General features: G+C 44.4%; 2 protein-coding genes across 2 annotated transcripts in view; both read left to right on the plus strand.

The window, feature by feature from the left end:
* The first annotated feature begins 137 nt into the window (after positions 1-137).
* On the plus strand, positions 138-2,286 carry LOC105908398 (transmembrane protein 212). The gene is made up of 2 exons (XM_031560333.2): positions 138-853; positions 1,862-2,286. The coding sequence occupies exons 1-2, from the start codon at positions 617-619 to the stop codon at positions 2,192-2,194; spliced, it is 570 nt and encodes a 189-aa protein (XP_031416193.2). The 5' UTR covers positions 138-616; the 3' UTR covers positions 2,195-2,286.
* Positions 2,287-7,126: 4,840 nt separating this feature from the next.
* The window catches only part of fndc3ba (fibronectin type III domain containing 3Ba), a 104,756-nt gene continuing 88,338 nt past the window's right edge, over positions 7,127-23,544 (plus strand). Inside the window, exon 1 of the mRNA XM_031560055.2 lies at positions 7,127-7,260. The gene's annotated coding sequence lies outside the window, so the exon portion shown is untranslated. The remainder of the gene's footprint in view (positions 7,261-23,544) is intronic.

The raw sequence follows: 23,544 nt of genomic DNA on the forward strand, positions 1-23,544 counted from the left end.
GCATCTTTTAACATTGAATAGTTCTTCTTTTGAAATGCTTTTAATATTCTAACTTAGTCCCAGTAAAGCAAAGCCACAGAGAATACATTCATATTTTGAAGAATTTTTGGGAAAAGACACAAAGAAGACATGATTAATATTAGATGAGGTGAGATACTGTACATTCTGATTCCTTATGCATACTAATTGTCTCTTCTCACAAAACAGAAATATATACCAAACACTGGTTTTGGCAGGAGATGAACTGTCTGCACGACACCGATAGATGTGTAGTCCCTGGGCAGAAAGTCAGTCTCCTGAAGGCCTTCCGCAGGGCATGGCTATAAAGGTGTCTGCTCAGTGGCCCGAGTAGAAAAAGCCTTTTGTGAGGAGTTTTTCCTCAACTGACACCTCTGTGTCAGCAAACATAGAAGGCCAGAGTCATTCATCTCAACATGGGCACCCTATGTACATAGTCACAGAGGTGTGTGAGTGTGTCTGGGTAGGCATGTGTTTCTGTGTGTCAGAGCATGTGTAATGACAACGGTTGCTTTGGAGTCGCTTTATAGCAGTCACTTTAATTGCCAAAGCCAAGAGTCGGTGTTACACTGACCAATGTCCAACGACCGCCTCTACAATGGTGGATGCGGTCTGCCAAGTGAGTGGATTCCAGCTAGGCTTTGGCATCACCAGTGTGCTATCTGGCACACTGGCCTTCTTTCCAGTGGGCACCTACAAGCCCTGGTATCTAGGCTGGAGCACCAAGATCGCTGCCCCTATCTGGGTAGGAGTTTTGGTAGGTACGACAATCAGTCGCTCATGGCAATACTGCAACCACTTCCGAATTCAAACAAGTAATGTGGTCTGTACTTTAGTATTAACTCTTTGTTTGTTTGTTTCACACTGAATTGCACAGCATTATAATTAAGAGTACTTTTTCACAGGCAACAGTGGCTGGGGCATGTACAATGATAGCTTGTAGAGACCAAACCCGAAAATCCATGGTAACTATCAGCATTTACAATACTCTTGGCTCATCTCAAGGAACATGTTATGATAGTATATATATATATATATATATATATATAAAGTTATTTAGTTAATTACAGACAAAAAGTGGTCTTATAGTAAAACTCGGCCTATAAGCAGGTCTTTAATTTTAGTCTCTATAAATTCTTTTTTGATAAACATTAACAGGCATACCGTTTCTTCTGAAACCACACTGGTCCTGTACTGCAGCAATATGTTTTTTCAAATCTTTAAGAAATGTTTTCTGAAGTATATCAGTGATGCCTGTCCGTGGCTAAGTTTAGCTCCTGGCTAAGTTTAGCCTGTTTCCAAACAACACTGTCTCAGCCAGCAAAAGACATGGGGAGAAAAGGCATGGAAAAAGAAACAGAAAAATGTGCCCTTCGTTTGTTGGCCAGCCATGGGCTCTATAAATACTCTGGAATAATTTTCTTTCACCCACAGAAACAAATCCCTACAATAAAATAATAGGCTGACAGGAAACTGGTGAAATTCCAGCTAGCACGGCAAGATGCAGCCCATATCCAGACACGCAGCTGAGCAGTAGGCTACATATCAGCGCAGGCTGTCCTGTTACGTAAATCGCAAATTGAATAAATACAACCCTTATGTCCATCAAAACATTGCACAATATGATGGGCTATATAAGAAAATAATTACAGTGCAAAAGTAGTTGATAGCCATAATTGTTGAGAGGTGAGACTGCTATGTGATTCTGAGATGAAAATATCACACCACTAGAGCTGAATAAATGTATAGCCCTTTTTAAGGGGTCATTTTTACAGTGTGTTTTCTTTTCTTTTTTGTTTGTTTTAGTTTTTTTTGGTCAAGTGTATTTTTTTTTCTTGTCTAGTGGGAGTTGAGCTACATCTTCAGCATTCTGTGTGGTCTCACTGCTCCACTGCAGTTTGCCATCGCTGTGACCTCCATCGTGCTTGGACCTTACTGCTACTACTCTTTCCAAGGGGCAGTTGGCACTGGTTACCTGGCCCATGCGGCTAAGCTGCCCTACCCTTACCTGGCCTTCCCTGCTCTGTGTCTGGACCCAAAGCACTTAGAGTGGTATCACCTGGCCCTGCACACTACTGACCTACTCACCAGCCTGGCCATGTTCACTCTCTCATTCTTCATCATAGTCATCCTCACTCTCAGAGTGCTACGCTCTGGACATGTTAATGTGAGTTAACTTGTGGGTTTGTGTGTGTCTGTGTGTGTTTGTTTTAGTGTGTGTGTGTGCGTGTGTGTCTGTGTGTGTAGGTTTGAGTTTGTGTAAGTGTGTGTGTGTGTGTGTGTTTGTGTGTGTGTGTGTGTGTGTGTGTGTGTGCATGTGTGTCTGTGTGTGTAGGTTTGTGTTAGTGTGTGTGTGTGTGTGTGTGTGTGCGTGTGTGTGTGTGTGGAGTGTATCGGCTGACATGTACAAGCTGAGAAGTGTGCTCAAATGTGTGTCTTACATTAGCAGCACATGACATTTTTTATGGTGACAATTGGGCTCATGTTTTGTGATGTTAAGGGATACATTTAGGCTGTTAAACATTTCAAGAATGCATTCCTCTTGTCACCCCTCCTTCCCATCATTGTTTCCACAGCGATCGAGGCATGGCCGCTAGCCAAGCAGACCCTGGCACAGTTTGGAGCCCATTTTCTCACATTAAATTGACAAGAATCTCTTCCACTTGATCTCCAATTCAAATATCAAAAGGCTGAAATTATCCAATTAAATTGTCAAATACACAGGGAATGACACTCCCCCCCCCCTAAGAAAATTATTTGATGAGGGGTTGAAGATGAGATACCATCTTGCAAACTTAGACCCAAGCGTAAAGATGAGCTCAACATTTTCCCTCTTCTAATAAGGTTAGATTATAGGAATCACACAAGTCTGTCTGGCAGTAAGGGGAAATGATGAGATGTGAAGTGTAACAAATATGTCTTATCAAACTCAAAGCAACAGACTATTTCCCATACTGTAACGCGAGACACTGGGGAGAAAATACGATAACAAAACACCTATTTCAAAGTGATTTCAGAACTCTGGGCAGGGAGTCAAGCGCACGCCAGTAAATCCAGGCCACTGAAGAGTGAGTCTACGCTTTCTTCCCCCTTGCGAGCAGCCTATGATTTTGTTTCCTTGTGTGTAAAACCCCAGAGAGCTTTCCAGAAGAAAATGCCTGTGATTTTTTTTTTCTTATTTTCATGAAGACTTCAATCAAGACTTCATCCAAAGACCTCCTTATGGCAGAATGCGTAAGGACTAAGTAGTTATTCAGTGTCTGCCCCAGTACAGTTCCGTGACCATGGTAAAGAAAAAAGTCAGATATCATCCAATCAATACACACAGAAATATGAGTGTGTCAAGATTTAGTACTCTTTTCCATCCATTTCTACCCCTGCAGACACCAAGGGATTGCTCTTTTTGGCTCAGTCGTTGAGTGCAAACACATGTTGCAGCCTAACTGTCTGTGTGTACATGTCAAAATCAAATGGAAAATACAAAAGCCAAGATCCGCAGCTCAGACCTGGAAATATCATTGCATGTTTGTTTTCTTCCCCTGTGGGCCTGGACATGTAAAAGCCCCCCCCCCCCTTTGCGGAAAAAAATGGTGCGCTCGCAAAACACACACGCACACCATTAGGCGTATTTATATATATTTTACCAACAATGTGTTGGATTTTACAGTCGAATTAGATACTTTGGCTATTGTATTGGAAAAGAAGACAGGTCAAAGTCTACTCCGTAACATCCACTTTCGGTGAGGTGTGCACTGCCCTGCTATTGTTTCTGACATTACATGTGACAGGGCAACAGCCTAGTGATCCTTTTCCAAATTGAAACTCATTAAGACCTACCTGAGGGGCAGCACGGGGCAGGAGAGGCTGAATGGGCTGGCTATCCTGTCCATTGAAAAAGCAAATCATGCATCACCACTTTTATGTTTGAAAGGCGTTGTTCGGCTTGCAGGTGGGCTGTGCCTCTGGCTGTGCTCAGACAGCTTGTTGGTCTTGATGTTCAGATTTTGCGCCTAAACTAGCTATATCGTATTGTCTCGTCACATGATCAAATAGAGACTTGACATTGGACAACAAGATACATATTACCCAGCAATCATCATTGCATATCTGTATATGACAAAAATAACAAAGAAAATAAGAAATTATTCCTTAAATTGAATAGGTTTTCTAATAGTTTCTATAGTTTATGTACGATAAGCATATAATTGTGTTATAGATTGCTATTGACGATTTCCCCCCCAAAATGATGAAAACCATGACAGAGACAGGTTTGCCATTTCGAGGGTATATATAGCATAAGGTATTTCAGAGGATCTAAAACAAATTCATTGTTGATCACAGTCGTATTTATCTAGCGACACTCTGATAGTCATATATCCGAGATACGTAATAAGGCAGGGCTTACTTTGCCTACGAACCCTCCGCGCTGGCTGCATTGTCTATAGTTACGCCACTGGCGCATATGCACATTTTCTAACACAGCGCAGGTACACTCAATTAAAGCCAACAGCAAATTAACAAAATACACCTCTTTCAACCATAAATAAGAGATACATAACAGCGACTTCACGCAGAGGCTCTAGCTTAGGGGCCCCCTGAGCTCATGGGCCCCTGGGCCTGGGCCCGGTAGGCCTGTTCGGTAATCCATCCCTTTGTCGGAGGTGTTTGTCAATCTCTTAAATCCCTTCAGTGTCAATCACTTACAATCTGAACACTCACAAATGACTGAATCTACTGGAATGTGCCAATATTCATCTGCTCTTAGAGTCTTAGAGAAATAGTAACTGTGTTACTGTGTGGGAAAAACGTGGTCAATACTTTGCCGAACGTACATTTGTAAATTCATAACACACACACATACACACACTCTCACAGGGGAGATCTATATCTGTGAACACACTCACACTGGGGAGTGAAAGTTGTTGTCATGGAGATTTCCTCCCAGCTGCTCTTCTGAAGGCCTAAGTTAAGTTCTCTTTGCTAGCACAGGCCTCTCTGCTGCACACCATGACAGTGTGTAATTAAAGGGCTGTAGCTATGCAGTTTATCCTCACACCGGGATGAGGGTGTGCCATCTGTTTAGATGCTACGCCTTGCTGAGGAGGCAGGGCGATGAGAACCCTCACCACAACTCAACACACACACACACACACACACACACACACACACACACACACACACACACACGCACTTCATACTGAAGGCAATACTGTTGGTACTTAGTGTTTGTCTTTGTGTGTGTGTCTCAGTCAGTTAAGGCTGTGATTGACAGTGATGTGTGGTCAATCAGCTCTGCCTGTCCTCTCTTCCCCTCAGGTGAACCATCTAATGACCTTAATACTGTTTATAGCGCACCAATTCACATTACGTCAGATTTTTCCCAGAGTAAATTTGTAATTCAGTAAGCAATACAGAATTGCCTGTTCATGAGCAACATGCCTTGAATAATACTTTACATGACAGCGGTGCATGTTTGTGGCAATTGTGGAAACAAACACAGCATCATTATAGTGGGTTCAGACAAGTTGAGCATTACAGTTTTCATTTGCCATTGGGACAATGAAGATATTGGTGGGAATGTTTAATGATGTCCGGCTGTAGAGTCTGCAGTAAACATGGTGCCATTCAGCTGGAGAGCCAGTTGAAATGAGTGGTCCTGGTTTAGTATGTAGTGTGACCTAACACTCCTGACAATTAAGAGAGAGTCATTTTTTTCAGCTTGAAATCAAATTACGGGTTCAGAGCAGTGAGCTCTAGGCAGCCATCCAGGAAAAAGAGTGTCCATGTGGCCCCAGGCATAAGACCATGTCTAAAGACAAAGACGCGATAAAGCTCTGTTATAAAATTAAGGGAAATGTTTTCCATTCATAATAACTCGATGAATGTGAATGACAAGAGAGTGAAGTCATTTCTTCTTTGCCTTGCTAGGGAACACAAGAGCAGCCATTGTAAACAACACTAGGAAGGCACTTGCAGATGTCATGCATGAGAGTGTGACGACAGTGAGATTAACATCACAGATTACAGAATAAAGCAGTCTATATCTCCCATAGTAAATGCAAAATAGAAAGCATCATTGTACATCAGTGTGCAGATGTAGAAGCACATCACATATGCAGTGGTGGTATGTCATAAACCATATCAGTAGTTCATAATCCATCTCCTTGAGGGTACTCTCCACATCTTTGTAAAACATATTTAGATTATGTAGAGATTACTGGCCCAGACTACCAGTTATAATGGTACTTGGTCAGTTGTTATTTTTATTCACATGTCGATTGCCCATGAACTAGCTGGTCTCCCCAGCCAGGTCTCACTGTCACCAGTGCAATGATCAAATTACAAAAGGTGTCCTGCCGGTGGCAGTAGAAGCAACAATTTGCCGTTAGGGCACTCTGCCACCAGAGTGAAATTTAGGACAAGGGGCACTGGGTTGTTTGGAAGAAAGGCACATCTCTGTTTTACACACTTAATTGAAATGGTAGAAGCACGGCACCAAACAAGTCATTTTAAGGGATTTATCTGTGTAAAGTAATGTGTGCTATACTGCTATATATTACAAAGATACATTTCTGACAAAAATACTTTGGTAAAAGATGTAAGGTAACGTCGTATAACATAAGATTAGTTAATTCATTAGTCATATCATTAGTCTCTTTTGGGAGATTGTTTAGCCTATATGTCATTGGCAAAACAAAATAAACTTAACGTTTGTTAATATGTTAGAAAGGTTGGCCATTTGAACGATAGCGTGTCTCCCCCCCCCCCCCCCCCCCACACACTATGGTATATATATATATATATATATATATATATATATATATATATATACTATAGTGTCCAACATTAATTTTGTTGAACATTCTTTTCAGGTAGGCTCATGTGCGGTTAAAAAAATCAACACGTCGTAATACAACAAGTAATACAACGACGTATTACAACATTAGTGTACTACTGTTACAAATAGAGGTTGAGTTGTACAATACAAATAACTATTCACAATAAAAACAGTTGAAAGGGTATACTCTTACGTTATTAGAGTCCCGGTCTTTGATTATTTACATCATATAATACGGTAAAAGTGGGCTGGAACTTCGCTCACATGTGTGTTCAGACATAATTGACATGGCGGAATCTCCCCCTGATTGCGCTGCGGTGGGCAGACTGACTGCGGATTGCCTAACTTATATCTGGTAAAAAGTGGGGCTCTGGAGTTTGTGAAGATTATTTTATTGCAGCAAGGTTTGTTCCATTTACTTGTTTTGTTTTGAAATGTTACTTACATTTTCTCGTTAGCTATGAGGATACATTTTACATGTTTTATTGCTTAAAGGTTTGAGACTTCTCTGTCTGGAGCGCGAGTGACGCCGGGAGTCTAGGTTAGTTGGCCAGCAAGGAGGAAAAGGAAAGCTTTGCTTCGGGGGATATAGAAGTAGTTATTGTTTATAGAATTTTAGATGGCATAATGCTTTGACGCAAAGTGAGATAGGCTTTGTTTCTCTTTCCTATTGCATTCTTTTTACCACGATCAAGTTTTGAATGTTCAAAGTTATGTACAAGTTAATTTAAGATCTTTAAAAAGAGGGAAGGAATTTGTTTTTGATCGTGTTTGAGACTAGGCAGAAATGGTTTGCTCAACATTATGCAATCGTTGTGACTTTAGTTGAAACGGAAAACGGCAAGAATACATTTTTTTCAGTTGAACTCAGTTTTCACTCGTGCACTGTAAAAGCTGGGGTATGGTTTACAGAATATTGAAGATGCTGTGATTCACATTGTTATTCTCATCAAGTAATGCGATTGGAGTTTAGATTACTACATGCTTCCTATAAGTGTTCCCTTTTTGGTTTTGCAGAGCCAGTGATAAGACTACTCTGATATCCATTTTTAGTAGGGCTGATTATTGATATGGGTGATGTGTAGTCTTCCTATTTGCTGGTTGGATTGCACTGCATGGATGAAACAGAGGTGGTAAACTCCATCATGCCCTACCCAAGCATTCCTGAAAGCATTTGGAACCTTCAGCTGGGACGACCAACGTCTGTTTAAAGATGAAAGCGTCTTTAAAAAAGGCTGAGCTTTGACTTTTTGTTGGAAGGATATAGAAATGTTTTAAATGGCAGTGTGTCTCCTCAGCACGACGTAACTTCATAGGTGACTTCTCTTTGTGCGGGGTAAAAACATTGCATGATATATACGCAGTCATAGCGCTGACCTGAAATTTGGATATCGTGTATGGTTGCTGCTATGAATATTTCTGGATCCAGGGGGCACATTGGAGAAAAAGCAAAGCTTTGTCGTTGAGATGGTGGAGAGAGAGGGGGGGGGGGCGGCATAGAAATCTGATCCCAAATAAATGACGTCGGATTTACATTCCTCAGCTGAAAGGCAGAAGGCCACTGGGTTTTAAAAAAAGAGTTTTTAAGTTTGCTTTCAAACCAGGTGTGAATGGAGGTAACCAAATGCTGCCCAAGAGCCCGATTGTTACAGTAAGAAAAATAAATTCAGAAATGTGGGAAAGCTGTTGACAAGGATGGTGATGTGGCAGTGGTGATGATAATGAACTACTGTAATAATTACCAAACGATTAAACTAATATTGTAATAAGTTTGGCAGTATTAATAAATATACAATAATGGTGGTGAAAAACAAACCGTGCCAACTGGTCGTAGAACACTGTCATTGTTGTCAGTATCATATTTGTCCTAACTTGGGGAACTTAATATAGATGTATGCATATTCTGCCTGATGTCATCCACAAAATAGTTTGGTGTGGACTGTGTGTCTCTCCATTGGCTACCGAAATGATCAGAGCCTGTTGCATCATGTATATTACTAGTTGCACATTAAAGTATGATTCTGGAGTTTGTCCAGTTTCTTCCAAATGAGGCATCATGTGCATCAGCGCTGCTCTTCCTACATTCTAGGGACTCATTGGCCACTCTGCTTCTGTGTTCTGATTGGTGCTGCTTTCCTCAGGGCCCCGATTGGTCATGGTTGACAAAGCATTGTCTTTTTCTGAGGTCATGCACCTAGTATTCCAGACACTTTCTCTTGAAGAAGCGGATGCACCAACCACCCAGGGCCACCCAGGGCTATACAAATGTTTCCACCCTCCAATTTCCATAACAGCTGGATATCATAGAATGATGGTGTTGGTGGGTGGTGGTGGGGTTGGAGGGTGCTCTTTGATGTACACCAGTGTTCTGCACGACCCTGTGATACAAAACAATGTGATTTCTCCCAATTGTCTCAGCCTGTCCTCTCAAGCCTGATTGGTGCCTTTAAACTCAGAAACAGATGTATTTGCACTGTTCCCATGTCCAAACTGTTGACAACTGAATGCCTAGGCAGCACAAGGGTTCGACACTCTGATTATATTTTGTTTGCCTCTTGCAATGGCTGCCACTTCTAGTTGTTAGTCAGTACGTGAATGTAATATTCAGTTTCTCCCTTCCTCCAAATGCTTGCGCTTTAAAGACACGCTCCCCAAAGGCAAAATAACAAAGACCATGATGGCAGGGATTCTCATTTGCATGTTTGCTCCAGCTCGCCTTGCACAGTTTGCTACCCGTAAGTCCTGCTGCAGGTCAGAGGGCGGACTCCAATAACGCCCGTGTAATGATCGCTTTGACTGGGCCCAGTGGGATCTGCTGCATCGGTGATCGTGTAATGATTGCTTTGACTGGGCCCAGTGGGATCTGCTCCATCGGTGATAACTGTGCTCTCCCACTTGCCCTCTCCCACTGCCCATCTCTAGTAAACTCCCACAGGAGTTCTGAGGAGTTGTGAGTCACTGAAAACGGCTTTGGACGAAAGGCTGACAGGGTTTCATGTACCTCACTCTGATGCTGCCAGGGTTTCCCCAAGAAGTTGGGACTTCTGCATGTGAAACTGACCTTTCTGTCACACGACCTGCTCAAATCTGAACCCATTTTTAGGAACTGACATGTGATCGTGTTGTTGTCAGGTGTTGCAGATATGACACTGTTTGAAATAGGGACTGTTGTTGGAAGGGGGAAACATGACCACATGGTGACACTCAAGAAGAGTGCTCCAGTAGAATAATAACTTTGCTTGCAGGTGGTGTGTTGTGTTGTGTCTGTTGTTGTGCCACTTCACACGTCAAAGTAATTTCCTCTAATGGCGATTGTGTTTATTTGCATCTGATTACTTCTGATGGACTTAAATAGAAAATTATTAACTTAGCTTGGAGGGAGGCACACTTAATAATAAATCATGACATGTATTTATTCTTACCACATCTATCATCGACATAATGAAAAAGAACACTAGCTCACCAATAGAGGATGATCCAGTGTCCCAGCGTATATCTTGCAGCATGTCTGTGGCTGCTAGGCAACCTGAATATGTTCTGGAAAAGCAGATGGATAGGATAGTGAAATGATGAAAACAATCTACAGGATGCAAGATTCATTACTCATTCAGTGGGAATGTCCAGCATAGAAAGTTCATGTGGTCAGTCAAGCAGTTCAAATTGGCCAGTTGGATTTTAGGGAATTTGTCTTTTTCAGGACAGTCATAATACACAGATGTTGCATCATATCTTACGTACAAGTGCACCCCACATCGAATGGAATTCTAAGCAACCTTAAGGCCAGCTGTTTCGGTAGAGGGGTTCTGGAAACTTTTTGACAACCTGTAGAACGATCCCAGAGTTGTGGAGTGATCACAGTGATCTCACAGTGATTTACAGTGCTGCTGACAAACACTCTCTTCAAAAATCAGTCAGATCAAAGGAGGCCTGACAGATGTCTCTCCTCACCACCATGTTCCTGGGACAGCCTCTCCCAACCCCCACCCTGCCTTTGAAATGATTCGTGTAAAAAAAAAAACCCGCCCAATCTGGGTAGAGTACAAAACAAAGTCCCTGCTGTGATTTGTGCTGGAAGAGATTTGATGGGGCTTCTGCAGTGTAAGACTGAATGTTGTTTTTCCACCAGGGCTCTGATGCCTCCACTACCGGATCACGCCGGTGCATTATTCAATCAGTCAAGGTGGCACGTTCGTTCCGAGGCAGAGCGGAAAAACACTCAATGTTTGGTCAGGTGGCCTCAGGGTTTGTGTTCGTGCCGACATTAGCATGCATGGGGCACTGGCGGCAGTTGCCACCCAGGTGATGGAAAGTTCTGATGGCTCCTCACTGCTCTGTAATGGGCCTCTATTTGACCATGCAGGAGACCGTTTTAGCACTGTTGGAAGGCATTCATGTGCACTGAGTCGCATGGCCGGAGGAAGCATTTATTTTTATACATTCAGGTTTTATTGCAGACCTCCACACACACACACACACACACACACACACACACACACGCACACTCATACACTCACATAGAAAAGCCAACTGGACCTCTGTAAACTTGCTTGCTGCCCCCTAAAGGCTTCAAAGTGCACTCCACCCTCCCGACACCTCCTCCACAGCACTGATGGTTATTATGCCACTATGCATACCTCGGTCACTGCAGCCCTTCTTGTTGCCACAGACTTCCTGTTTTCTTTTCCCTTCTTGCCTTGAAGCAGGCCTTTGACAAAAGCTCCCCTCCCCTCCAGCCCCTTTCTCTGCCTGGTGTACCCCCCCCCCTCCCCCCCACACACACACACCACCTGCCCCCAACCCCCACCACCCACCCCCAACCTCCACCACTAACCCAGTGTGTGAAATCTGGAGGCCTGATTGAGGATGAGGAATGTGACCTTTGACCTTTGCAAGCTGCAGAGTGGGGGGAACTCTCACCACCCTGATGCGTTTTTAGCATGTTGGAGTTTTTTTGGCTGACTCATATTATTGTTTAGGATTAGATGTGCCTTGTTCAGTGGCTGTGTTTTGGATGTGTGAGGTTATTAAGATGGGGTAGACATGAAGGGCCGTGGGAAAGGCAAAGGTTTGCCCGGGATGTGTAAGCTTAGGAATGCCAACTGTTTGAATTTCACCTGCCAGGGCTGCTCTCTTCCCAGCAACGCAGCGGTAGCTACAGTTCCTTATTTGCTTTGCAGCATATCTCTGGAGCATCCATGCCTTTTACAGTGTAATTCATGGAATTTCCCTGTGAATGCTGTGGGCACCAGATGCTTCATTTACAACCATGGTCAGTTGATTTGTTGTTTCAATTTGTTTTTATCTGCCTCCCCTATTCATTCATCCAACTGTGTATCTGTGGCTGACTGACACAGTGTGTTCTCAAACAGAACAGGTTGCCTGTGGAGGTCTAGAAGAGTCTGAGGGAAGTGTGGGTGTGGGTGTGATTGCTGGGCCTTCTGCAGGCCATGGCGTGAGAGAGGGCGGTGTTGTGATGCGGGTGTGAGGTGTGAACTGACATGCGTCGTGGTCCCTAGCCTCTCTGGGATGTCTACGGCTGGCGAGACAGAGGAAGGCTTGTGTTTTGGCGGGACCCTTCTCTTTGCCTTTTCCCCCAAATGACCCCAGAAGGAGGGACGAGGCTCTGTTTCAAGGCTTTGTGTGCAGTGAGGAGGAAGTCGTGATGTTTGTTTAAACTGAGCTGCCCTCTTTGAGAGCGCCCAGCCATGTGGGACAATTTAGCGGGAATGAGGCAGAGGGCAGTGGAGGCTGGTGCACTTATCCAGTCATCCTCATCAGCCCAGTCTCTTTCCATGGGTTATTGTATGTGTGTATACAGGATTGAGGAAGATAAAAGAATACCTCGTACGTGTTAAATTGCCTCTTCTTCAGTCAACAAAAGGATTCCACACAGGCCCAGTAGTTATAATTAGTTGCTTCAGTTCATCAGTTGTGTTCATCCGTTCATCTGTTGTGTTCATCCATTCATCAGTTGTCAGCATCATCTATCAGTGGGATGTTTCTCCCCACACCCAGGGGCTGGTATGGTGTCCACAGAAACAACTAACCTCCCCTATTTCCTTCATATGCTGTAGCCTATATATAAGCTCTGTTTGTGTGTGTAGAGACAGTATGTTCTGCTTCAGCGTGGGAGAATGTTGTGTGTTTACCTCATAGAGTATGTTTTGAAAGGGACTTGCAAAGGATTGTTTTTTACAACTACCCCCCACACCCCTCCACACACGCATACACGCACACACACACACACACACACACACACACACACACACACACACACACACACACACACACACACACACACACACACACACACACACGCACACACACACACACACACAATTGAATCACATCCAACATGTTAGTCTACCATCTCAACTTTGGGTCAGAATTTATAACCCCCCGTGCTGCTGTTGCTGGGCAAGGCTTGCCTTGGGATTTCTTCCGTGCTCCATCAGAGTTGTCTCAGACAGACAGCAGTGCCCAGAACACAGCAAAACTGGGATATGGGTGAGACTGGGAATATTCCGGGAGTGGTCTGCATCTCCCAGTTATCCCCTAATGAAGTGTAGCTTATTCTGCCATGCATTTTGGCAAAGCAGATGATCCAGTGAAGCCATTGTCAGTTGAAGAGATATATCCATGTAATGGTCTTTGAAATGTAGGTGCATACACAATAAAATGTTTTGGGGGGACATGTATTTTAGTGCGTGTAAGTACACAGACTGCTTCCTTGTGAGCTGGTCAACAGCACAAGTTTACCAGCCCCACTGTGTACACTGTCTACAGTATTATATAACCTAATGGAAAAAAAGCAACATGAAGTTGCCTTTTTACTTACTGAGATATGGGTTCTGTGAATAACCAACAAAGTGCATATTGTTTTCTGTCTGTTTCTGTTAACCGTCTGTGTGGAGGTGCTGTGTTGACATTTGCCCAGCGTTGCCTCTGTTGCACTGTGGGAAAGTGAAACGCTGAGGCGAGAGCGAGCGGAGCTCCTCTCCCTTTGCCTGAGCAAGCAGCTACGTGGCAGTGGCGGATCGGTCAGGGACTCCAACTAAGTGGGTTTTACTGCCTCCTGGCCCTCTGCCTAGTTCACATCCAGATGGTTGGATGAGAGGTGTTTCTTTTTTTTCTTTCTTTTTCTCCCCCCACTTTTTGGCAACGTCACACAGCTTCCTTTGCTCTGGCTGCAGGAGAACAGCAGGCGTATGGAACAACCCAGACTGCTTCTCACCGAACGCAAAAGTCCCCTTGGAGCCTTGACTGATTATGTTACCTATCTATTTGTTGTTATTTGTAAATGCCCTCATCACATTAGAAAGTGGATTACTAATTAAGCGTATGCAAAGCTTTTGCACGGGGTACTTTTTTACAGTCTCCCTGTAAAACGTCATTTTGGTATTACCCATTGCCTCTTCAGCAGTATTTGCACAAGCACTGAGAGAAGGAAAGAGGAGGACATGGTAATCTTACAGTCCTGCTGAGTAGTCTTTCACTACAGAAACCGGGTTGAATACATTCAATCATTAAGACTGACAGTCAGTGTGAAATGAGTACTGTTTTTTATTTTTATTAATAACTGCCTTCTAAAACCTATGTGGATGTAAAGAATCATGTTGAGGTGGTAACAGAAACATCTGTAGCCTGATGTTGGCAGGATGTAAACATGCCACTCAACAGCCTTTTCCTGCGAGCGTCTCAGCCTGTTTCAGTGTTTCCTCATTAGCGGCAGGAGTGAGTGTTCACCACAGGGCTGCCGAGACGCTCACGGCAGTCGGGAGAGAAGGGGGAGTGGAGGAGTGGAGGAAGCCAGGCCGGGGGCTGGAGCTGGTTATGCTGTTTGGAGGGTTGCCACGGCAAGAGCACAATGGCTCCGCCATGCCTGTCTTCCTGCCATGGTGCCCTCGGAGGCGAGTCAGTCTGACACTCCCAGACTCTCCCTCCCTCCTTTCTCTTTATTTCACATGAATAAATGGCATTGTTCAGAGCCACAGCCAGCCCCTCATTTATATATATATATATATCAGCATCGCACATGTGTGTCCCCAGACATGTGTGAAAACAGATAGTATTTTGGCTGGCACAGTTTTCGCTCCAACTTGACAAAACCTTATGGAATGGGCACCGGCCCTTCTGTGTGCCCTAGCCTGCTGTGTAGATGCCAGCTGGCTCTCTCTCACTGATAACATTGTAATGGATAAATTGCCCCCCCCCCCCCCCCCAATAAAGTCCAAGGATCTTTAATTAACTGTGATGCTAATTCAAGGCTCCGGCAGAGGAGAGGTATTTTCTCTCCAGAGGTTTGCTCAGGAGTGGGCCTGAAGTGAATATAGTGTATAGTGGAGGGGAGGAGGAGGAGGAGGAGGAGAGAGCACTCCAACAGTGCAGGGAGTAGGAGGCTCACTAGAGCCAGAAGACCCTTGCAGCAAAAGGTATGGGGCATGTGGAGCGAAATATGCAAGGAATTATAATTGCTCTGCTCTTCATAGAAGAGCGATTCTGATGTGGCAAGGTAGTCCGAAGGCTTTGTTTCGGAAGAACAAAAGCAAGCTAGAGAAAACAAGCATCTCAGAAAGAAATCTTACCATCTATTAATATTTTCGCGTTATCATGTCATACTTGTTTTTAATTTCATTGTAAAAAAAAATTCTATACCACCACAAAAAAGGAAGCTATTGCAGGTAGACTTTAGCATGGGTCTGTCATGGAGAGATGGAGGTCATAGTCCCAGGGTGTAGCCCAGCGGTACCTACCCTTGGGTCATAGTCCCAGTTCCACTGGCTGGGTGTAGCCCAGCGGTACCTACCCTTGCAAGGTGTTGGGGGCGAGCTGGGGAATCCCCTCAGTTAAATTTAGCATTCACTGTTATTCACTGTAGGCAGAGGTTTGCACTGGGAAGAAAATCTCCATCAGAACAAAAGCCTTTTTTGGAGGAAAATCTCAGAGAGGGCTGGGGGTGGGGAAACTTCTCAGACTTCTGAATGACGTATTGTAGACTGAACCCCCCTCTCCCACATCATACACACACACTTATGCACACACACACACAAACCCCCTTCATCTGCCAATAACAGAGAACCTAGTGTTGTGTTTGTGTGTGTGTGTGTGTGTGTGTGTGTGTGTGTGTGTGGTGTGTGTGTGTGTGTGTGTGTGTGTGTGTGTGTGTGTGTGTGTGTGTGTGTGTGTCTGTCTGTCTGCCTGTGTGTGTGTCATACTGCTTGCTATGATGACTTCTTGACAATGGGGCGGTGAAGTGATGGCCTCCCACCCTGCTGTACTCATTTTGATCCAGTTTACTTCCGCCCTGCTCTCAGTAGTCCCCCAACCCAACCTGGGCCCTTCCCATAGCTGCTGAGTTGAGCTCCCATTGTGCCTGATCAGATAGACTGCAGGCCAGAGCCTGTATAACTTTGTGTTTTAAGCTTTTAAGGTTATTGTGCGAATACCCACTCACTGCACTGAAACAGCTAAAGATTCCTTTTATTTCTGTCATCAAAGACAGTGTCAGGTGTCAGATTCTGCCGCTGTTATGCAATGGTGAAGTTTGATCCTGGGAGTCAGTTGGCCTATTTCTTTCAATCCTGAGTGTACACATCTTTTGTAGTAGTTTGAAATGTTTCTTGGTCCTTTTTTTCATTAAAAGAAATGTCCTGATCTCTAAAAAGAGTATTAAACTTTCCTTTACGAAACATTACTGACAGTACTGTACTCTTCACAGTAATGATTGTGAGAAGAATGTCATGTGGTGATTTCACAGAAAGTCATCCAGATCAAAGGGTTCCAATTTATACAAAAAATCACAGCTGACAAGGCCATCTGTTAACCATCTCCCAGCCATGATGTAAGGGGATGTGTTCTGTTTGCCATGTAATAGAGCCCATGCAAGGCCATGTCACCGGTGAGATAGGGCAAGCCACCCCAACCACCGGGGTCAGACCACACATCCTGCTCCTGTTGAGGAGCCTTTTGTGTGGGATGTTTTTTGGAGGGGTTGTGTTGCATCACTCACTCTTGTTTTAACTTGGGGGTTAGAATGACCCGGTTCTGATAGAGTGCGGTGCTGTGCCGGAGATGCAGCCTTGGCTCTGTTTGGCTCGGACTCAGACAGGCGCCCTGTGAGTTCACTGTTCACGCAGCTGTTTGCCTTCGCAGCAAACACCTGCTGGCTGTGGACTCCTCGTGCATGTGTGCCTCTTAGGGCACTTGATCTGGTTCACCTCTAAGTGCTGTGCTCGTGACCAGCTGTGCGAGGGAGAAACGGAAAAAAAGACACACAGCATACGCAAGGCCCAGAGCAGAGCACCCATACATGCAGTGGGGTAGCCCGCTTGAGTCTTCCATCTGCAGAGAGAGGGAGATATACACGAGGTAGCATTTGCTATGACCCCTAATTAAGCCCCCCCCCCCCACAAACACACAAGTTTCTCAAAGTAAAAGACTACAACATCCCTAACCCCCACCACCTCTTCTTCTTGGAGGAGGTGGAGAAAGCTGAGCGGTAATCATAATGGCCACTGCTCACTCCTTCCTCTTCGTCTGCCAAGGCCAGATGGTCTGATGGAATGCAGGAGCTGTTTCCCAGGCAGGCTGGGAGGGAGGGCGAGAGGCGAGAGGCAGTCGGGATTACGGTGGTCTCTCTCTTGGACCTGATCGGGAAGTCTTCGTGAGACCAGTGCCGGTGATAAGCGGAATAAACAAGGGGAGGTATAGGCGCTAAGGAAGATGGAGGACCCTATGAGGAATGGAGAGGGAAGTGTGTTTCCTATTCAGAAAACTGGGATTATGGCCCCTGATGTTTGTGTCCTGGCTAAAGATGAGGATCACACTGACACATATCTACTCTTCCTCTAGCATAGGCACACAGTATATCATGCTTTTATGATGGGTAACAAGCTAAAAAAAAATTGGAGCTTGACATCAAATGTGTTACTGGCCATATAAAATAACTAATACAATATAATACCAAGGTAACAATTAGATAATAAGATAACTAATAAGGTACCAAATACATTTTAAAACATCACTTTTAACATGACACCCTAAATCTACAAGAAGACTAAAAGGTAACTGCAATACTTTTGGAATGTGTATATTATGTCATATTATTGTCAGAGTCAAATCTTGCAGGCATAGCGGATCAAAGCTGCTGTCTGTGTTTCTGTCTTGAAGAGCCAGGGAGGAACGTGATGTCAAACCACCCATAAAACCAGTCAGATCTGTTCTTTATCTGTGTCAGTGTACACCAAAGAACTCTGCTGCATATCTTAAACAGATTGCATTACCTCCAAGTACATTCTGTTTGTCACAGCCTGCGCCTTCCTTCACATAGATTTGTAACTTCTAATGTTTCATCAGTAGCTGAAGCTATGCTTCTGGTCACTTTGGCTGAATAGCTGAGTATAGTTGAGGGATAGCATGAAGACATATATTGAAATATTTTTTGTAGACATTTTGGATGCAGGGAATGTGTTGAAGGTTCAAGGTAGCTGTCTTTGGTTCATTTCAGAAACTTAAACTGATGGGTCAAAACAGCTGTCTGGACATTGTGTCTGGACTGGACTGGTTTTGTGTGTGTGTGTGTGTGTGTGTGTGTGTGTGCAGTCAGTGTTTACTGGATTCATGTTTATGTGACTGGGATGGGCTTGACATTCTGAGTGACCACCTCATTAATCTTGTTTTTTTTTTGTCCTGTTCCTCCTAGTCCATGAGACAACTCTCAGTGTGTTTACATGATGGTATAATTCGAATCTTTGCTTAGTCGGACTATGCTATCTTTTGGGGCAAGTGCTATTATCCCAATATACATGGCAGTGAATAAATCGAATCATTGGCCGAAAGCATGTCATATCCGATACGATAGGTGGCGATGTTTTCCATTACAACTAGTGGTGATAACAGCCCTTTTCCGCTTGACCTCTTCACCACTACCAATAACAACAACAGTTGATGAGCATGAATCGCGTCTGTTCATCGGTCCAAGAAATGCGTGTTGCCTCTTGGGTTGTTTGTTTGTTTGTTTGTTTGTTTCTGCCGGGCCGATGTGTTTATAAGTTACATTATTCAAGGTGAAAGATAAAAGGCGAGAGAAACGCACGCACATTCACACACGCGCGCAAATAATGGGTTACAGCCTAAACGCATTGCCCTTCTGCCAGTTTGCATCAAAATTGTTTTAGTACTTCTTCGCTGTCGATTTCCAAATCTGTGTGAATATTCATGAGAGCAAGTCCAGTCAGTCTTTTCGTAGATAGATACAAGACCTTCAGGACGCAATGAATGTTTGGGTAGAAATTTGCCCGAACTTTCCAGGGCTTGATAAAGTTCACTGCGTAACTCATTTAGCTGTTTCCAGCTCTGTATCTGCATCGTCAACGCTGGGCATTAGTTGTCTGTACTTCCGATTTTATAGTTTCCCCATGTAATAAATATGCGTTCATGATATATTTTTTTTCTTCTCGCGTAGCAGAAGGTACGCACAGTGCGTACGGCTGCATGCACCACTGGAAACTCTGTGCAATTAATACAATACATAATAGGCTAATTGATACAATATCTCCTCGTTGAGTGTGGTTGTTTGAGTGCAATGGGAGTGTAATGATCGATGTTGTCTATAAAGGTATTAGGTAAAGGTATTTACGGGAAAATATCTCGATCCACCTGTCACGTCTCTGTCTTTAGAGGGCAGCGCCAAATAACCGAACAAAACTCAACTCACGCTTGCCTTACGGGCACAATACCAAATTTCATCATATTTGATAAAATGAAGGACAAATTAGTTGTGAATAGTATCACCGAGTTTGACAGGTATTGGTCAGGTAATAGCCGAGTGACAGCTGATTTGCTTTCTGATTTGACAGTACTTATTCGTGGTTTTTTTCAGCGCCAGATAACTGAAAAAAACTAAACTCACGCTTGCCTCGCGGGCACAATACCAAATTTCATCATATTTGATAGAATGAAGGACATATTAGTTGTGAATAGTATCACCGAGTTTGATAGGTATTGGTCAGGTAATAGCCGAGTGACAGCTGATTTGCTTTCTGATTTGACAGTACTTATTCGTGGTTTTTTTCAGCGCCAGATAACTGAACAAAACTAAACTCACGCGTGCCTCGCGGGCACAATACCAAATTTCATCATATTTGATAGAATGAAGGACATATTAGTTGTGAATAGTATCACCGAGTTTGATAGGTATTGGTCAGGTAATAAGCCGAGTGACCAGCTGATTTGCTTTCTGATTTGACAGTACTTATTCGTGGTTTTTTTCACGCGCAGATAAACTGAACAAAAACTAAACTCACGCGTGCCTCGCGGGCACAATACCAAATTTCATCATATTTGATAAAATGAAGGACAATTAGTTGTGAATAGTATCCACCGAGTTTGACAGGTATTGGTCAGGGGAGACGGCCCAGTGTTTCCGAAAGCCCGATATTCCGAAATCTCAATATTCCGAAAAATAGTCCCCCTGGCAAAATTTTGAAATATTTTAAGTGGCCACAAAACACACACAGCATTTCGTTTGCACAGCAGAGCGGGAGACGCTCACCGGGCTATCACGCATATAACTTTTCCTAGGCAATATTTGTTAACTTAGCCTACTCTGGTTTTGAATACGGGGTAGGCTACCACTCCATGCGAAGGAATCACCGGCAGATTGTCGCAGGACATTACGCAGATTTTGTCAAGCACTGACAAAGCATGCATGCGTTGGCAATCATACAAATATTTTTGTATCATCGCGATGCAAATGCATGTGTGTATAATAATATTCTGAATTCAAGTTAATGCTTGTGAAATAAAGGCAATTTATATGGTTTATGATTGTGTGATTCATTGGGATGTGCATGTGGGCTATTAGTGGTTCACGTTGCTGTACTCACAATTTCGGAACAGCGGGCTGTCGGAAAAATGGGGCTTTCGGAACATTGCCATGGAACCTGGTCAGGTAATAGCCGAGTGACAGCTGATTTGACAGTACTGCTGTTGTTTTTAAGCAAATAAAATGTGGAACGTCCTTATACGTGTTTAAGGAGGGGTTTGTAAAGGTGCTCAGTATCTTCGACCTCTTCTGTTATGTTTGTTCATAATCAACAAGAATAAGCTTGTGAGACAGTCTGCAGGATATTCATAAAAAACCGTGTCATTAGTATGAACAGTTGAGACAACTTATCCTTCTTTCGTCTTCCGGGTCACGACCTGGCAGGGAGAGAGGGAGCATGCGCAAAGACGCAAAGTCCAGTTCCTTATCCAATTCACCGTTACATGCCGCAATAGTCGAACTATCAACTGGATCGGATCGAGTTATCCAGGGGTGTTAGTCCGACTATGTGCGGTCCGACTACGATCCGACTAAGGTGCTTACATGAAACGGATAATGCGATTTCAGTCCGACTAAGGCAGTTATTCGAATCCATGTAACCACGGTCACTGTGACAAATAAACACACACACACACACACACACACACACACACACACACACACACACACACACACACACACAATGATCAGAGCTTTCCAAAAATCTCAGGCATATTTTCATCCATTCCAGGAGATTAGATACAGCTGGATTGTTCATGCACGGAGCCATGATCTCTCAAGGAATTGCTTGTAGAGAGATGGACAAAGCCGGTTGCAAGGAAAATGTATGTATGGGCCAATGTGTGTGTGTGTGTGTGTGTGTGCGTCAAATTGACTGAGCGTAAATAATGCCCTGGCACCCGCGTCTTGTGTGTTGTATTTAATTGAGCGCCGAGGCTGGTTGGGCAGCTGCCGGGATGCCCGCTGCTACCGCATCTGTGCCAGGCGCAGCCCTCGCCTTCTCACTCTCTCACAGCCGGACGGCCATTTTCACACGGACCGAGCCCCGCAGGGCCCTGGGCCTGGAAAAAAGATTTCACTTTTTCCCTTTCAGCATTACTTTCCGATTTCCCAATATTTTAGGTAGGATCTCCTCAGTACTCTCTCCCTCTCTTCAGACCGCCCCCCCCCCCCCACTCTTTCTATTCCTCCTTTTTCTGAGCATCTTTTCGTCCCCACTGCACTGGCTGATGTTCAGTGAGCTATCGTTCCATTAAATCTGCCTCATGGCATGTGGAGCAGGAGCAGTCATCCATGCAGTCATACCTCAACCCTGGTCACCTGTTCTGGGGGGAAATACTACACCCTGCTCTTCTGATATGTCTATGAGTTTGGTTTCTTTTTTTACAGTTAAGGAGAAGATACAGGATTCTCTATCATGCAGCTGGTGGAAAATTCCACTCTGGCCTTGGCTCCCCGAGATCCAAGCAATTGACCATTCTTTCGGTTCGGGAGATTGCACAATAAAACCTCGCGTCTTGACAGTTCCCTTGTGTGTTTCTTCTTTCTGGTCCGGACAGAATTAGACTTAAAAAGACCACTGAGTTTCTAGGCTGGTTCCGCTTTGCTGCGAAGCGAAAAACTACTCTCGGAAAAGAGTGGAAAACTGCTGATCCTCCCGTTGTCGGGGCCAAGTCTCGACACGTCGCTGTGCAGGCACTCAGGATATTTTCTCTGCAGAATGATTGGTATGTGCTTGAAGGTAAATGAGCTGTATCCGCTATTCGAAGCTATGTATGCGTGTATGTTTATATGCGTGCGTGCGTGTGTATGCGTGCGTATGTGTGTGTGTGTGTGTGTGTAAGTAGGCGATATACTTTACCTCTCCCCTCCTTTAGGCCATGAAGGCCTTGAGTAAATACCAAACGCCACACAGGCACACTGAGATATACTCACTCCCCCACTGAACCAGCATCACCTCTGGCCTCCTCTGGTGTGAACCAGCTAGATGCGTATCATAACAGGCTAAGCACTGCACTCTTGCACTCATTAACTGATTGACTGATTATGAGCATGAGTGTTTCCTTCCTGGCTCTGACCTACTCCTTTTTAACAGATGTGCATCAGACAGAAACACTTCTTTAGGCCAGGCCTACTTGTTATTGTTCCTCATTAGCGGCGTCCCTCACGCTAATTCCCTGAAACAATAACCCACGAGAGCAGCTTGTGCCTCACGGGCGCTGGAAACTTTTGTCCTTCATCACTGTCTTTGGTCTGCAGTGGGAGCCTCTCGGATGGCCACATACCCCAAACACTGACTCCCTCTTCCATGGAGGTCAGTCTTTCAGAGGAGCTGGCCTGGGACAAGAGGGGCTCTGTCTGGCTGTTAACTGAGGAACAGTGTATTACATGCCTCATGAGCAGCCCTTCACCTATCAGGTGGACGTACTGGACAAGCTCCCCTCTGTTTGAATGTAGTAAGTACAGAGAGTGTGCGGCTTCCTTGGACGGGCTTATTATAATTTTTTTTTGTTTGTTATTATTGTTATGTGTTTTCTGCAGGGCTCACAGAGCCATTGAATCTCACAAAATCATTTGGAGCATGTATTTGGTCCTGCCCTATAATAAAACGCCTCTTACAGCAGTAAATCGGGTCACGGCAGAAAACCCCGGCTGGGTGCCAGCGAGACGAACCACGCTCCGCCTTTAATGGAGCAGCGAGTTGGAGCAAGTCCCTGTGCCAGACCAACCAGGCGCGCTGGGAGAGACTCCTCCATCTGACCCCGCTGACCAAGAGCTCTGTCAGGGCAGAGGAGCCACCCTGACGGCCCTTACACTGGACATGACCTCCACTCCTGTTTCACCCCCACCAAACAGATCAAGA

Source organism: Clupea harengus, chromosome 22 (assembly GCF_900700415.2).
Source record: "Clupea harengus chromosome 22, Ch_v2.0.2, whole genome shotgun sequence".
Taxonomy (NCBI): Eukaryota; Metazoa; Chordata; class Actinopteri; order Clupeiformes; family Clupeidae; genus Clupea; species Clupea harengus.

What these genes read in the sequence shown, in the direction of transcription:
- LOC105908398 (XM_031560333.2), top strand. Translation starts at nt 617, where the DNA reads ATGGTGGATGCGGTCTGCCAAGTGAGTGGATTCCAGCTAGGCTTTGGC. An exon ending in GTAATGTGGTCTGTACTTTA is followed by an intron (nt 854 to 1,861) that starts GTATTAACTCTT and finishes TTTCTTGTCTAG; the next exon opens with TGGGAGTTGAGCTACATCTT.